This window comes from Neophocaena asiaeorientalis, unplaced genomic scaffold (genome assembly GCF_003031525.2).
Source record: "Neophocaena asiaeorientalis asiaeorientalis breed wild unplaced genomic scaffold, Neophocaena_asiaeorientalis_V1.1 scaffold118, whole genome shotgun sequence".
NCBI classification, from domain to species: Eukaryota; Metazoa; Chordata; class Mammalia; order Artiodactyla; family Phocoenidae; genus Neophocaena; species Neophocaena asiaeorientalis.
Window position 1 is genome coordinate 10,842,015 of NW_020175528.1, and position 14,125 is coordinate 10,856,139.

A 14,125-nucleotide genomic window follows, 5' to 3' on the forward strand; every position below is an offset into this window, starting at 1 on the left:
AAATAAATAGTTTACCTTTAGGCTAAAAATGGTTCACTGAAGAGTACGTGAAGTTTAGAGTGTAAAACTGATTTGAAATTTTTCACCCCTTTCTTCTTGCTTTGTTTTCAAAGTTATAGTGTTTTTCCTTGAATGTTAATTTTGTGATTTTTAAAAATGTAGATGTTTTTTAATTCGTATTTCTTAAATTTCCAAAATCTCAACGGTTCTTTGTCAATAAAAGAGTGTTGCACAGTAACTCAGATCCACCACCACATATAAGTCATAGTTTGTTTCCTAAGGTTCTTCAACAAGCAAAGGAAGAGTAAAGAGTTAAAAAACATCTATTTTATGTATCCGCATGCCTCTGTCACAGGCACATGGCATCTTGTTTCCCTCCAAGGCAAAAAAGGGCGTGGGTGTTTTAGACTACTTAGGGATCTCAAGATTCTAACTCACAGAAATAATTCATTTTTCTTTTCTTCTGTAAAAATGATAATATACATATATTTATCCCCACCAAGAGGCACAGCGGTATATGTTTCAGGGACCTTGGACAATGCTGTCGAGGAGCACCAAGTCGAGGAGCGGCATGTAAAGATCTGGTTGATTTAATGACTCCCTGGCTTAGTGTTTGGAGGATCAAGGGCCATTTGGATACTTTGGGGCAATACTTGTAGGCTCCAGATAGCCACACTCCCGTGGCATGAGCTCTCCTAGAGGGAGTTTGGGCTATTTTTCTTAGACTTAAGCAAATAGAGATATAATTGCACTTAGATTAATCGGCTAAAGGCTCAGAGTACCTTCATGGTACCCTACGCTGGAAAGTTAGATTCTTGTTGAAGCTGTTACATGTAGATGCTCCCAGAAATTTGTGTTTGGTCCACGTATGGGTGGATAGCCACCTTCGGAGAGGCCGAAGTTTCTTAAATGCCCTCGAGTGATTTTATGTGGGGATCAGAGAAAAGGCTTCACCATCTGATGTATACGTTTCATTTCAAAATCTCATTAACAAGTCTTAATAAAGAATCTCCTTTTGGTTTCTTATCGGGGTGAGTTTACAAGGCTCTATGTCCCTAAAGAATAAGCACCAAATGAAATTTTAAATGTTTTCATCCTTGATATCACATATGGAGGCATCTCATCATAATGGAAGAAACCCTAGGCTTTGGAGGCAGACCTACCTGAGCACTCATGGCTTAGCCAGGTCTAGCTGGGTGAGTTCGCTAAGCTACCTAGGCTCTTTGAGCCTGGCTTTTCCTACCTGAAGAAAATGGGGATGATGTCCCCTCCCTGCAGAGTTCCTGTGAGGCAATGGGAATAAGAACAAGAAGCCCAGTCCCTGGCACATAATAGATGCTTAATAATTGTTGGTGTTCTCCCTCTTGAGCTAAATGTTTATACCTTTCTCCCTGCCAGACATATCTGCACTACTTTCCCAGAACATTAAAATTGGTTTTTAATGTAACTGTATCTTAGCACTTAAAAAAAACGAGGACATCTGTGATATAAAACAGTGGTGAAATATCCTAGAATAAACCCCATTTCTTTGTTATTAGTCAGTCCTGAAAAAACCAAGGGGTGGTCGGAAGCTTGGCCTCCTTCTGTGATTAATACCGCAAGCTTCTATGAAATAGGTTCTGCCGCCAAAATGTAAAATACATACAGCTGCTCTTAGGAATATATTTATTTTTCCTCAGGCCAAAACATGTATTAAATTAAGACTGGTGAACAGATGTTAATTGGTTTTATTTTACATTGTAGCGGGTTAGAACTGTATTTGATATTAACTTATTATTACATTTTAATTGATTATATTGAGAGTCATAAGAGATCCCAAATTCATCCCTTGCATACATGGCTAAATAGGCAATTTTTAGGTCCCTCTGAAGAAACATCATTAAAAAGTCATGAAGGTAGTATATGCCATCTGCGTGTACCACGTGTTCTCTTACTTTATGGGCACAGGATGAGGCAACTCTGTGGTTTCAGATTTCACACTTAGAGACTCATGCCTTTTACTCTAGAGGGACATTTGTACCCTGGAGTGTACAGGGAAGCTGACTCAGAGCCTCTCTGATGAGCAGACCATTGATTATTTTGGCTTGTGTTTATGTATGTGTGATCATTGGGGACATCTGTAGTCGTCTTTGGAAGAAATAATAAGTGCAGCAATCTCTACTGTTAATAGGAAATTGAGGAGAGATAGTATTCAATGCGGGTTGGAATCTGCAAGTGTTGTTCTCACATAGGGTGCGGTGTCAGGGGTTTTGGGGGGATCATGCCCTTGCTGTTATGATCAAGAGCCGCCTCGGCTTTGTCTTCCAGGGCCAGCCGGGGGACCAGGCTGCTCTCTTTGCTGCTCAAGCACGGCCCTCCCCTCAGCTCCCCCAGTATCCAGGTCTGCAGCAAGCACAGGTACCCATGTTTGCTTTGTAGGTGCTGCTGGGATTTTTAATGCTCTTTATTTGAAGGGGGGAACTAGGTAAGTAGGGTATCAATTCCCTCATGGGGTATAGAACTTAGTCACTTCTGCTTATAGATTATAATTGACATTTCAAAAAAAAAAATCTTTTCCAGTGATTATTAAACAAGTCTCAGGATTGATTAAAGGGCATGAAACATTTTAGGAAATTCTTGAATCAGAAATATCAATTCATACCTTTCTATTAATGATGATGGTAGATATTGAAACGATGAACAGTCCCAGCCAGGGTACTTATGTTATAATGTATAATGATGTAATTCATGATTGAATTTATGATATCCAAAGATAGCTTCGAAGAGGAATCCTGGTAGAATAAGAAGATAATTGGCCTTGGCATCAGACCTTGACAAAACTCCTGACAACCTACAAGCCGTGTAACATTGTGCGAGTTACCCTGAGTCTTGGTTTCCTTCTCTGTAAAATAGAGATGAACATTGTGGGGATTTAAGACAACCTATGGAACTAGCAAAGCACCAGATAGATACACAGTAGTTATTCAGCAAATGATAGACTTGCCTTAATGTGATGCAAATCTTGAGCTATTTTTTTCTAATAGTTTTGTCATTTCTGCTTCCATATCCTTGTACTCTATCCCTCTCATAATCAGGAGGCCAGGGATGTTGGCAAGGCCTCTAGTTAGGCCAGCGGTTCATACTGTGTCCACAGCTGAAAGGAAGGCCAAGGTTGGCCTTCACAGGCACCGAGCCACACGGCCTGTATCCCTGCACGCTGCCTGCGGGAAGGTCATCGTCCCTCACTCTGTCTTCCAAGTCAGAGCCATTCAACTACCTTAAAATGTGGTACTTTGAGGACCTGAAGAGCAGTCCTCTTCTCCTGTAATCAGCACTCTTCTGTAAATTGTAGACTGACGCAGCAGAACCTGCAGCTTTTCATTTCCATTGGGTGTCAAGATTTGGAGAATCAGCCGCTCATATATTAACGGTTATTGGTAGAGTGCTGAGACAGGCTGCAGTCCAACCAGAACCAGAGATTATTGAATAGTCACCAATGACACCCTTATTCTCTGGTTCAGGTAACTGATCGTTTCTGTTGTTGTTGTTCTTGTTAGCTGGTTGGTCACTACAGACAAATGCATTAGCTCCGAGGAAGTGTAGTTACATACAAGGAAAGTGTGCTCCGTGATTTTAATTTACAATGAGCATGAGTAACTCTTCTGGTGAATTTTGGAAACAACACTAATGATGCTTGGGATCCGTTGAACATTGATGCCATCTGCGCACTAAAGGTAGAGAGGCTTGCCTGATTGTTTCTGTGCAGAAACCTGCCCTTCCTTTCCTCAAAATAAGCAACTGAGCTTAAAACTGATCTCTTAACCAAGTGAGGATTCCTTTTGCTCTTTAATTGACATTTCTGGTGAATCATTATGCAAACAGCTCATTGTATAACTTTCGGGCTCTTCTCTCTGCCTCCAGAGTGATCTTCCTCACATTTTGAGTGAAAAAGAGTCTTTGAGAACGGCGAATTTCAGGGGACCCCTCCTGGCTTTGTTTTTGCCCTCGATATCTTAGCGATAGGAAAGCTGGGGGCAAATCAAAACGCTGACTTCCTTCCTTGTGCCTGCCTGCAGACCATGCCCCAGGGCTATACGATGTACGGAACGCAGATGCCTTTGCAGCAGACCCCTCAGCAGCAGGCTGGCAGCGTGGTCCTGTCTCCTACCTATAATTCCAGAACCTATCCGGCTGCGCATTCCAACCCGGCGCTAATGGAAAGACTCAGACAGATGCAGCAGCAGCCGCCGAGTGGCTACGTTCAGCAGCAGGCGTCGCCGTACCTGCAGCCCCTGAGTGGCTCTCAGAGGTGATGCATGTGGAAGTAATGATGGCAGTGGTGGACACTCAAATTCTCGCCTTTACCGTGCTGCTTCTAGGACATGGTGCTTTAGAATTGTTCCTATGAGCTTGCATATTTGCATATAATTTTCATCGTCATCTCATCTTCAGCAGCATCCAGATTGTGGTTCAAACGAAGCAGTGCCCCATCTTGTTTATTCCTTTCAAGTCCCTTATTGTTTGACTCACATCTCCCATAGTATTTGTGTAATATTTTTCAATGATACCACTATGTTAGCGCCAATGTTCCTTTTTTTCCTCCTCTTTTAAAAAGGTTTTTTGGCAATAAATATCTAAGATTAAAAATTGTTACTTATCCTTAGCAGTGCCTTACTAGAATATGTTGATCGGAGCCACAAAGCCTGTGATTGCAATACTCGCTGTGTACGGTGCCCGTAACACTTTTGTCACATATCTTAGTTTCTACCTTTTCCACCTCAGGAATGGCTGGCAAAACCAGATCATGAAAAGACTCTTACTCAGTTTTTGCTTTAATTGGATCTTGTAGATGTAGTATATAGTGTATAACCGCACTGTCCATTATAGCAGCTACCAGCCACGTGGGCTATTTAAATTTAGACTAATTAAAGTTAAATTGAAGCTCCTCAGTTCTCTGACACACCAGTCACATTTCAAGTGTTCATTAACCACACGTGGCCAGCAGGGCCAGCTTCGAAGGTGTGTGACCTGCACAGTCACGTAGGGCGCTGTGTTTAGAAGACCCACGTGGTTGACTGTAATGCTCTGTTGTCACCCGCTTGAAATAATTACTGATTTTTGATCAGAGAGCCCTGCATTCTTGTTTTGCACTGAGACCCAGAAATGATACAGCTGGTCCTGGTGGCCAGTGGCTATCTCATTGGACAGCACAGGTGGAGACATTTCGGTCACAGTAGAAAGTTCTGTTGGATGGCGTTGGTCTAGGAGAACTCAGTTTCATGCAGATTGCTGCACTACAGTGGACAGCAGCTGGACTCCCGTGTGTTACCATCAAAGATTGCAGGTCAACTCTAAGTAATCACTGTTTGGAAAGTTGGCAGGGTCGTTGGTAACACGTGGGAAAATACATGAATTTGGAAAACATGCACCGTGTTTATTATTTGTCTAATAAGTGACAGCATAGCGTATTGCCTAAGAACTTGAACTTCAGAGCCCCGAAGTTCTGGGTTTAAATCCCACCTGTGCCGTTTGCTGTCTGAATACCTGTGATACCATGTGTCCCTGGGAATCTAGGTTACCTTAACCACTGGTCTTTATTGCATTTGAATTGTACATAGTGATTACTGAACATGACGGTTTCTTTGTGAGTGTGTGCGGTGTGCCAGTGGCACTGATTATAAACATTTGACAGTATGCTTGGGCCTGAAAACAAGTTCTTTATTCTTGACCAGACTGAATCATCAGTCGCTTCAGCAGAGCCCTCTGGTGGGTGGAGGACTGGATGCGGTGCTGACTTCCGTGCATCCAAACCTTCCCTCGGTGTCCCTGTCTCAGGACCCAGTGAGGCCCAGACAGCCACAGGTGCGACAGCAGCAGAGGCTCCTCCAGGTATGGAGCTGGGAGTGAGTGCAATGTGTGTGGGGTCCTCAGCGGTCATAAGACATAACAGACGCTTCAGACTTTAATTGCTGGGACCTAACTGGGGTAATTTAGTTCCAGTTCGGCAGGGGTCTTCCTTTCTCCGTGCATCTGCCAGGTCGTGGACAGAAGAGTACATTTTGCAGACCATCCTTGCCCTTTCACAAAGGTTCGGGAGGGGAGCTGGATGCCTTTATCTTAAGAGTGTAAGCCTCAGCTTCCTCAGTCACTGTTTAACTAGAGGCCATGCAATTTGAGTTCAAAATTTCTTACATGTGTATTTTTTAGAAACAGTCAAGCCATCCAGAGTTTTTTTTGTTCAGATTTCTAGAGGGGTCTGTAATCCAAAAAATTTTCTGTTTAACACCTCTAGTCTGATTGGACTGCGAAGTTGGAGTTACGTAGGTAGGATACTTCAAAGGGATATTTCATCCTGTCTCTGGTAGAATCCAGAGAGCTGTCCTTCACTTATTTGTCATAAATATTTGAGTCTCCTAGATAAAGGGCTCCTCCCCTTAACACATCCCGGCTTCTCCCTCCCTTGTTTAGGGAATATAGGCTGTTATGTTTATCCGTTCCATTTGCCTTTATTATTAGCAAGCTTATCCTGTGTTGTTGGGTTGGAAACTGCCTGATGAGTCTGTACAGTGGACTCTAATCTCATCAACAGTCCAACTTGAGGTGTACTGTCCTTTTGTGTATTTCTAAGAAAGGAAAAGAAAGCAGCACCGAGAATGGGAACTCTAGTAGAACTGGGGTACCCAAGGGCCATACTCTTTGTATGAGGTCAGTGAGAAATAAACCTGTCATGCAGAAAAGGACAGCAAAGGAACTTGCATGTCTCATCCTTGACACTGGTGGTGGGAAGAAAATATTTGAACCATTAGCTCAAGTGGGTTTGAGGTCTGAATTCAGTGTGACCCAAAAAATTCTGGTTGGCAGTGCCAACACTTCGACAGACCAAAGCCACCACAAATCTTCAACAAAACTGGGTTTCACAGTCACAAGGTGCCACGAATTGCATCCCAGTTTTTGCCTGTTAAAACGTGGAAAAAACTGTATCACAAAGTTGAACAACATATGGTAATTGGTTTAGGAGGGAGTGTGGCCTATAGATGGCCAGTCCCACTCACTGCATGTATAAAATCTCCAGCGTGGTCAAAAACCCTCTAGTCCTTAATTTTGTCATGAATAAAATGGAACTAATTATAGTGCCCACCTCTTAAATGTGTAGTGAAAATTAAATACGAAAATGCAAGTGAAGTACCCATTTGGTAATATTACCATTATTATGACTATAAATACTCATAGTGATATTTTCTTAAAATAATTTTTTTCCCAAGTGCTAAGTATATGTTTCAGAATTTTTTAGGACTGATATTTATATTTCTCTCTGTTTTAAAATTTCTCATTTCCAGATCACCAAGGAAAGTTATTACATTATTTTTTTATTTACCACTTCCTTTCTTACACTAGCATTGTTTTCAAGCTATAAATTTTGAAAACCTTCCTTATTGGTTAATGTGTACTTTTTATCCCAATTAACATGGTGTGTCCTTCTGATAATTTTTGCATTACCAACACATTCCTGGGAGATAAGGAAAAATGATTTGCTTCTGCATCCGAATTATACTTATTCCTTTTTTGGTGACTGACTACCTCCATAAAGGAACAGATTAAGAATTACAAAGTTGGGGTGACTTTTCCTGAAAGGGTTCACAGAGAGCCCAATGGAGAATTGGCTTCCTGTTGCAGTCGCTGTGTTTCTGGTCCATGTTGGGAGTGGCCTGCCCACACCTCAGCTAGGATTCCAGATCCATGACCCTTGTCACTTAGTGAAAAATGCCTTCTGGCAATAACTATTGATTACCGCACCCTAAAGAAGACAAAGAATTTGAGGGACAGTATGCAAACCAAGTTGGAAAAATGCAGAGGCTGAAAAGAAGTCTGGTGCTGTCATCCTCGAGATGAAGCGTTCGGGTGGAGGAGACTTTAAAGGTCACTGAGACAAACCACCTCTTAATATTTTCCTCTCCTCTGTGATGTTCCCCCCGGTGGACGTCTAGTCTGTGTTTCTTTTGTGACTTGCAAGTGTTTTCCAAGAGCCGTGTATTTGAGCCAGCGTTCACGGACACAATTTATGATTTTATGCTGGTAATTTAGGCCAGAACTTCTCACATCTACGTCTTCCTTTCAAAAAAAAAATCTAAATTCAAGAGTTCCTCTGGGTACCATAGGGAACAAAAAGATAACTAGCGAGCAGTCCTTGTCTCACCTGAGAGCGTAAGGTGGGATGAAATATGTGGAAGGGCAAATGGCATGAAATGAATTAAGACAGTGAGTATAAGGCATGTCCCTGGACAGTGTAGGGTGGTTTATACTGTGAACACTGTGACTGGCAAAGAAGAGGTCCCTGGGGTTGCAGTAGTCTGGAAGCACACGGAGGAGATTTAGGTCTTGCCCTTGAAGGAGGAACGATGTATTTGGGAAGACAAAGACGGAGGAGGCAGGTGTGTGTCATCCTTGTTGGAGCAGATTGATTAGATCAAAGGCCTATGGGGGCAGGGAACTGGAATGACGGACGTCCACCTCCTGTTTTCACACGTATAATTCTTTTTCTTTCTTTCCAGATGCAGCAGCCCCAGCAGTCCTCGCAGCCCCAGGGTCAGACCCTCGGTCTCCAAACCATGCAGCCTCAGCAGCCTCTGGTAAGGCCTGGTGTTCTGAAACCAAACATGTGGCTTTCTTCTTCCTTTTTCCCTTTTGTTTTTTTTTTTTTTTTGGTGGTGTTCTTTAAAGGCAGATTGCATTTTTTCATGTCCCGTGAGATTGTTAAGAACTGAAAAAGCCTAAATGTACCCTAGCCGTTTCTCCCCAGCACTTCATCAGAGTAGGGTTGTGCTACTGTTGTAGTCAGTATATTTGTTTTCCTAGAAGGTATAAATAAATATTTGGGGTTCAGCAGGTTATGTAATTTTTCCTCTTTAAATTTCTTCGGACTTTTCCGTTCCGTGGACTAAATAGTTATATTGAGAAACCAAGTTTTATTCTAAACAGTGTTAGAATGATAACTTAGTATGGATATGTTTAGAAGATTATCTTAACTTGGCTTTGAGTTTTCACTATAATCCCAAAGAAGCATGAGAGTACTTTCTAAAATATTACTTTACTGATGTAAAAGAAACTCCGAGTCTAGCCAGTTAGCATTTGCTGCAAGAATTTTCATGTAATTCATTTCATATAATTTCATGAAATTTTCATGTAATCTTATAATTTGCTTCTGTAGCTTTGTAAGTCAAATTTCGAAATGTTATATGCATAGCACCAATCAACGTGGTCCAAGCCTCAGTACTTTTTACTTTTGCTAGTGCCGTATCCCTTCTTTATTACTTACCTGCTACTTGTCCTTAAATTGCCTCTTTTCCTATTTCCTTAAATAAATGTTTTCTAAAAAGAAGCATTTGATCACTACTCTCAGTGGTAGTGGTCACATCACTTGTCACGCATTGGAAATAAATGTAAAAATACCGACTCTGCAGGGAGCTCAGCAACATGAGTTGAGTGAGTACCACCCCTAAGACGAGCTGTGTTACTGCATGTGTCTCACACTTTGGAAAATACTGACGTAGACTCTTTCCAGGACAGGATTTGAAAGATAGATGGTTTTTCAATTTGTAGTAAAGAAGGAACAGAATGGCCCGGGCTATATAGTACATTAGCAGGGATAGAGTAGAGTTAGGTGGTAAAGGGCTGAGAATGCCCAAAAAGGACTGGAATAGGACACCTTGAGGATATTTTTTAAGCCTCTGCCTTGGCCATTTTGATCTTCACTTTTAAGGAAATTCTTCCTTATCATGAAATGTAATCGTTATTTTGGGTAGGATAAAAAAAGAAACATTTGATTCTGTCACAAAGTTAAATTTACAGGACTAGGGTAGGAGTTGCCTTCAGGCTTCTTCGTTACGATTGGAAGCAGATGATCAGCTTATGCAGAACTGAGGGGAGACCCTGTCCCCATGCTCCACTGGAATTAAGCATGTCTCGTACAGCAGAATTTAGTACCTTTCTACTCTCCTAATAGTGTCATAAATACTTAATAATTTTTGCTGTGTAGCGAGTATATATCGCACATTCAGTTTTGACTTCTAAGACAGTATGGACACGTTTTAATGCACTAGGTTGTATTTCCCTCACTGGCTTAAGACACTTCCATCCCAGGGCCTGAGTGGGTCAGTGAGGTCAGGCTCACGATTGTTTCCCAGTGTATTCATAGGAAAGTAGTTCCAGAGAAACAAAGACCTTCATCCACGGTAATCGTAATGGATAGTAAAATGCACACTAGGCTTTTTATGGCTTTTTAATTTCTTTTAAGCAGAAATTTTTAAAAAGCTGCCTTGAGAAGCATAGTGTCTTATTTTGATATTTAGAGCTATATATATATATTTTTTAATCTTTTAACATCTTTATTGGAGTATAATTGCTTTACACCACTAGCTATCTACCTTACGTTTGGTAGTGTATATATGTCCACGCCTCTCTCTAGCTTCATCACAGCTTACCCTTCCCCCTCCCCATATCCTCAAGTCCATTCTCTAGTAGGTCTGTGTCTTTATTTCTGTCTTACCCCTAGGTTCTCCGTGACATTTTTTTTTCTTAAATTCCAAATATATGTGTTAGCATAGTTTCTTAAGGTAGGATTGTATTAGAGCAATATATTATAATCTAGGCAGCAGCTATTTGTACAAAGGCAGGCATGTTGTGTCATAAGTCTTAAGATGGGCGAATTTATCGCTTAGAGTAATAGATTTCAGGTAATTTCAGAATTAGAAGTTATAGGGATTGTCAGTGATCTTGGATTTTTGCATTATCATAATTCTTCTTTTTTGTGCATACTTTTATTACAGCATACTTATTTATATATCCTTTTAGTCCACATGTTTGTAATTTTGAACAGCTGTGAAGTCAGTCCATTGTCTTTTGCTCTGCTATTACTTGTTCAACCACACCACCTACTGTTAAACATTTAGATTGTTTCCAGTTGCAAAAGTAGTGCTGCTGGGGATATTTTGATATGTATTCTGTTGCTCTTTTTTTTTCTGTCTTCTCACAATAAAAGAAAATAGAAGTATAAGAAAAATGTTCTAATTGTATATCTTCAGAAGAGCAATACCAGAGAGCCTCAGCAATATTAACAAAAATATTATATTTCTTTTTATCATTAGGTACTGTTCCTTTTCTTATTAGTTCTAAGATTTATTATAGATGTTATAAATATATTTATTATAAACATCTCCAGCAGATCCAGTTTTTGTTACTGGCCAGTGTTCTTCCTCCTCTGTTTGTTTCTTTGCTGGAGACTGGAGTGGTGAGCCAGCTGTTGAAGAGACGCCAGCTCTGATTCATTCACAGCTGCCCTTCATGAAGTCTCAAGGGAGGAGGGATGGTGCTAACACAGCCACCATCTTCCTCATGACTTGCCCTCCTGCTATCTGGCGACAGCCACAAGTTGACAAGTGCTTACTCAGTATGTACAGTGGAGGCTGGCCCTCTGCCCAAGGTCATGGAGCACAGCGATGACATGCCAGGCTTGCTTCCTGCCACCAGATGGCTTAGAATCATCGGAAGCTGTCAAATGGAAAGTAGTAGAAGCATTAGTGAGGTTGTATTTGTTTGCCAGGGCTGCCGTAACGAGGTCCCACCAAGTGTGTGGCTTAAACAATTGGAAATGTATGGTCTCACAGTTCTGGAGGCTGGAAGTCCGAGATCTGGGTGTCGGCAGAGCTGCTTTCTTCTGAGAGCCCTGAGCCATACCTCTCCCGTAGCTTCTGGTGGTTTACTGGCAATCTATGGCAGTCCTCAGCTCGTAGACACACCACCGGATCTTTCCTATCATCCTCTCCTGACATTCTCCCTGTATATGTGTTTGTGTCCAAATTTCCCTTTTTTTATGAGCACACCAGTCATCAGGTCTCACCCTAGTGACCTCGCTTTAAGTTGACTATCTCTGTAAAGACTATCTCCAAATAAAGTCACTTTCTGAGGTACTGACGGTTAGGACACCAACATATCTTTTTTTTTTTTTTTGAGGGGGGGACATAATTTAACGCGTAACAGAGGTCAAGAGGAATATGAGAAGTTTGGGAAGCTTTGGAGGAGGAGGTTGAACGCAGGGGACCTCGAAAGCCATTTGCAGTTGATTCACTGCTTTTTGACTAGTTCCTTGTCAGTCTGTTTCCTTGTTGACAACAGCAGCTGGGCCTTGTGGGACAGTGGTCATCAACACCCCTATAGGCAGGTTGGTCACTGCTATGAGAAGTGTGAACCTAAGTGACAAAACTAACTTAGAACAGAAGCTAGTGCTTTTTCAGAAAGGGTCATCAAGAAAACAGAGAGAACTTTTCTGTGAAGAAAAAGGAAGTGTAAGAAAAGCCCGTGCTTCCAAATTAAATCTGGAGTTGTCATTTGCTTACTTAAGTCACTTATCTTCTGTGAAGGAAGAGCATCTGGAAAGAGAATGGGTGCCCTTGCTGGAGAATTATATTTGACATCTCTAGCTTTAGCTTTGGTCTAAATTATGGTTCTTGACTTGAAAAATACTTTTAAAGCTCATGAGTAGTTGTTATGATTAAATTGACTCAACTATGTTAGCAGGCCACGATTTTTTTCTTTAAAACTGCTTCCAGCTTTTAAGAAAATAATGTTTACACCATCCTGCTCTGTCATATCTTTTCATCATAAACTTAGGGTGCCCTAGTTGGGTGACCTGGAAAACATGCTAACAGAAAGCTTTAGAAAGTTGGCTTTTTAAATTGACTGATCCTTGTGTCAGTATCATATTATATTGAACATATACTTTAAAAAATTTGCATAATTAGCAGCAGTAGTTACTTAAATAATTGCATTAACTTTTAGTCAAAGGTGGGGTAGAATTGCCATATAATCTTCCTCAAGGAATTCATATGTTGCAGTCAGAGAAATTGAGAAATTTTTCAGGATGCCTCTGGAATTCAGAATTAGCCAGAAAATTTTATTCTCCTTTTCAAATGGAAGAAATTCGGTCCATAGAACTTTATCGAGCCAGGTTGCCTTCCTTTGCATGAATTTGGAATTTTTTTTTTTTTTCTTTTTTGAAGAGAAAAGAGAAGTAGTATTTATGGAAGGAGGTTGGGGAAGACGTTCTTGGGAGATTTGTGGTAACAGGCCAGATACTTTTAATTTTTTTTTTTTTTTTCCCTCCACTAAATACCATGTGCAGATCAAAAAAGAAAAGAAAGGCTCGGTTGAAGTTGCTAGTTAACTTGCAAATGAATGCATACTAAATACTCTGAAATCCACCAGCTGCTGGTCCCCTCTGAGTGTGCCCTCCGGAGCACGAGTCCTTCTGTCCAGGCCCCCAGTGGAGGGCCCTGGGCAGTGCTACAGTCTATTGTGCTAAAGCCGATATGGGTGAAGATTTGTGTTCTGTCCATCAGAGGAAGGCGGATCTGTCTGTGGATCCTGTCAATCGGCAGTGTGGGTTTAAACTAAATGTTGCCTTGGTACTTTGTTCCTTTGCTTACTGATGGTGCAGTCACAGGTGTCAGGACACAGCGGCAGGAGGCAAGGACTGTGTTTACTCACTTTGGTGTCCCTGGAATCCGGAAAAGTACCTGGATTTGGATAACTCATTTGTTGGATGTCACGGCAGTGAAGGAAAAAACCCCACCCATTATCCATATGCAAAGGAAAACACAGTTCAGAGGGTGAGATGTCTACAGGAGCTCTGAGGCAGCTAAAGGTCCATCACTAACTGAATCAGCCCTGCTGCTGCTGGTCATGGTTAGTCAGTGTCTGCTTCTGCTGCTGAAAAGGATGAGCCACCGTAAGTCAGCTATTCGGAGACAAAAAAGATTCAGTGACATTTATTTAAATAGAAATGATTCATTAGTGATGCATTTTTACCTTAGTAATGATTGAGTAGAAAAGTTAAGTGTTCTTGAATTAATGTGTTGTCACAACAGGGACTGGTCAAAATACATCAAATACATTTTTTTTTTTTTTTTTTTTTTTTGGGGAACCAGTGTCCCCTACATCGGCAGGCGGACTCTCAACCACTGCACCACCAGGGAAGCCCCCATCAAATACATTTTTAAATTACTTTTTCAGTTCAGCAGAGAATGGTTTGCTGGAGAGTGACTGTGCCACCTTGGCTGGTGTGTGACTGACGTTACCGAGCTCTGTGTTTTGT

The 14,125-nt window shown here is 41.3% G+C and overlaps 1 protein-coding gene across 1 annotated transcript in view; it reads left to right on the top strand.

Moving 5' to 3' along the window:
• Positions 1-14,125, top strand: part of MED12L (mediator complex subunit 12L) — a 313,136-nt gene that overhangs the window by 291,352 nt on the left and 7,659 nt on the right. Inside the window, exons 39-42 of the mRNA XM_024769070.1 lie at positions 2,308-2,397; positions 4,056-4,288; positions 5,712-5,868; positions 8,529-8,606. Coding sequence (XP_024624838.1) covers positions 2,308-2,397; positions 4,056-4,288; positions 5,712-5,868; positions 8,529-8,606 — 558 coding nt within the window. The remainder of the gene's footprint in view (positions 1-2,307; positions 2,398-4,055; positions 4,289-5,711; positions 5,869-8,528; positions 8,607-14,125) is intronic.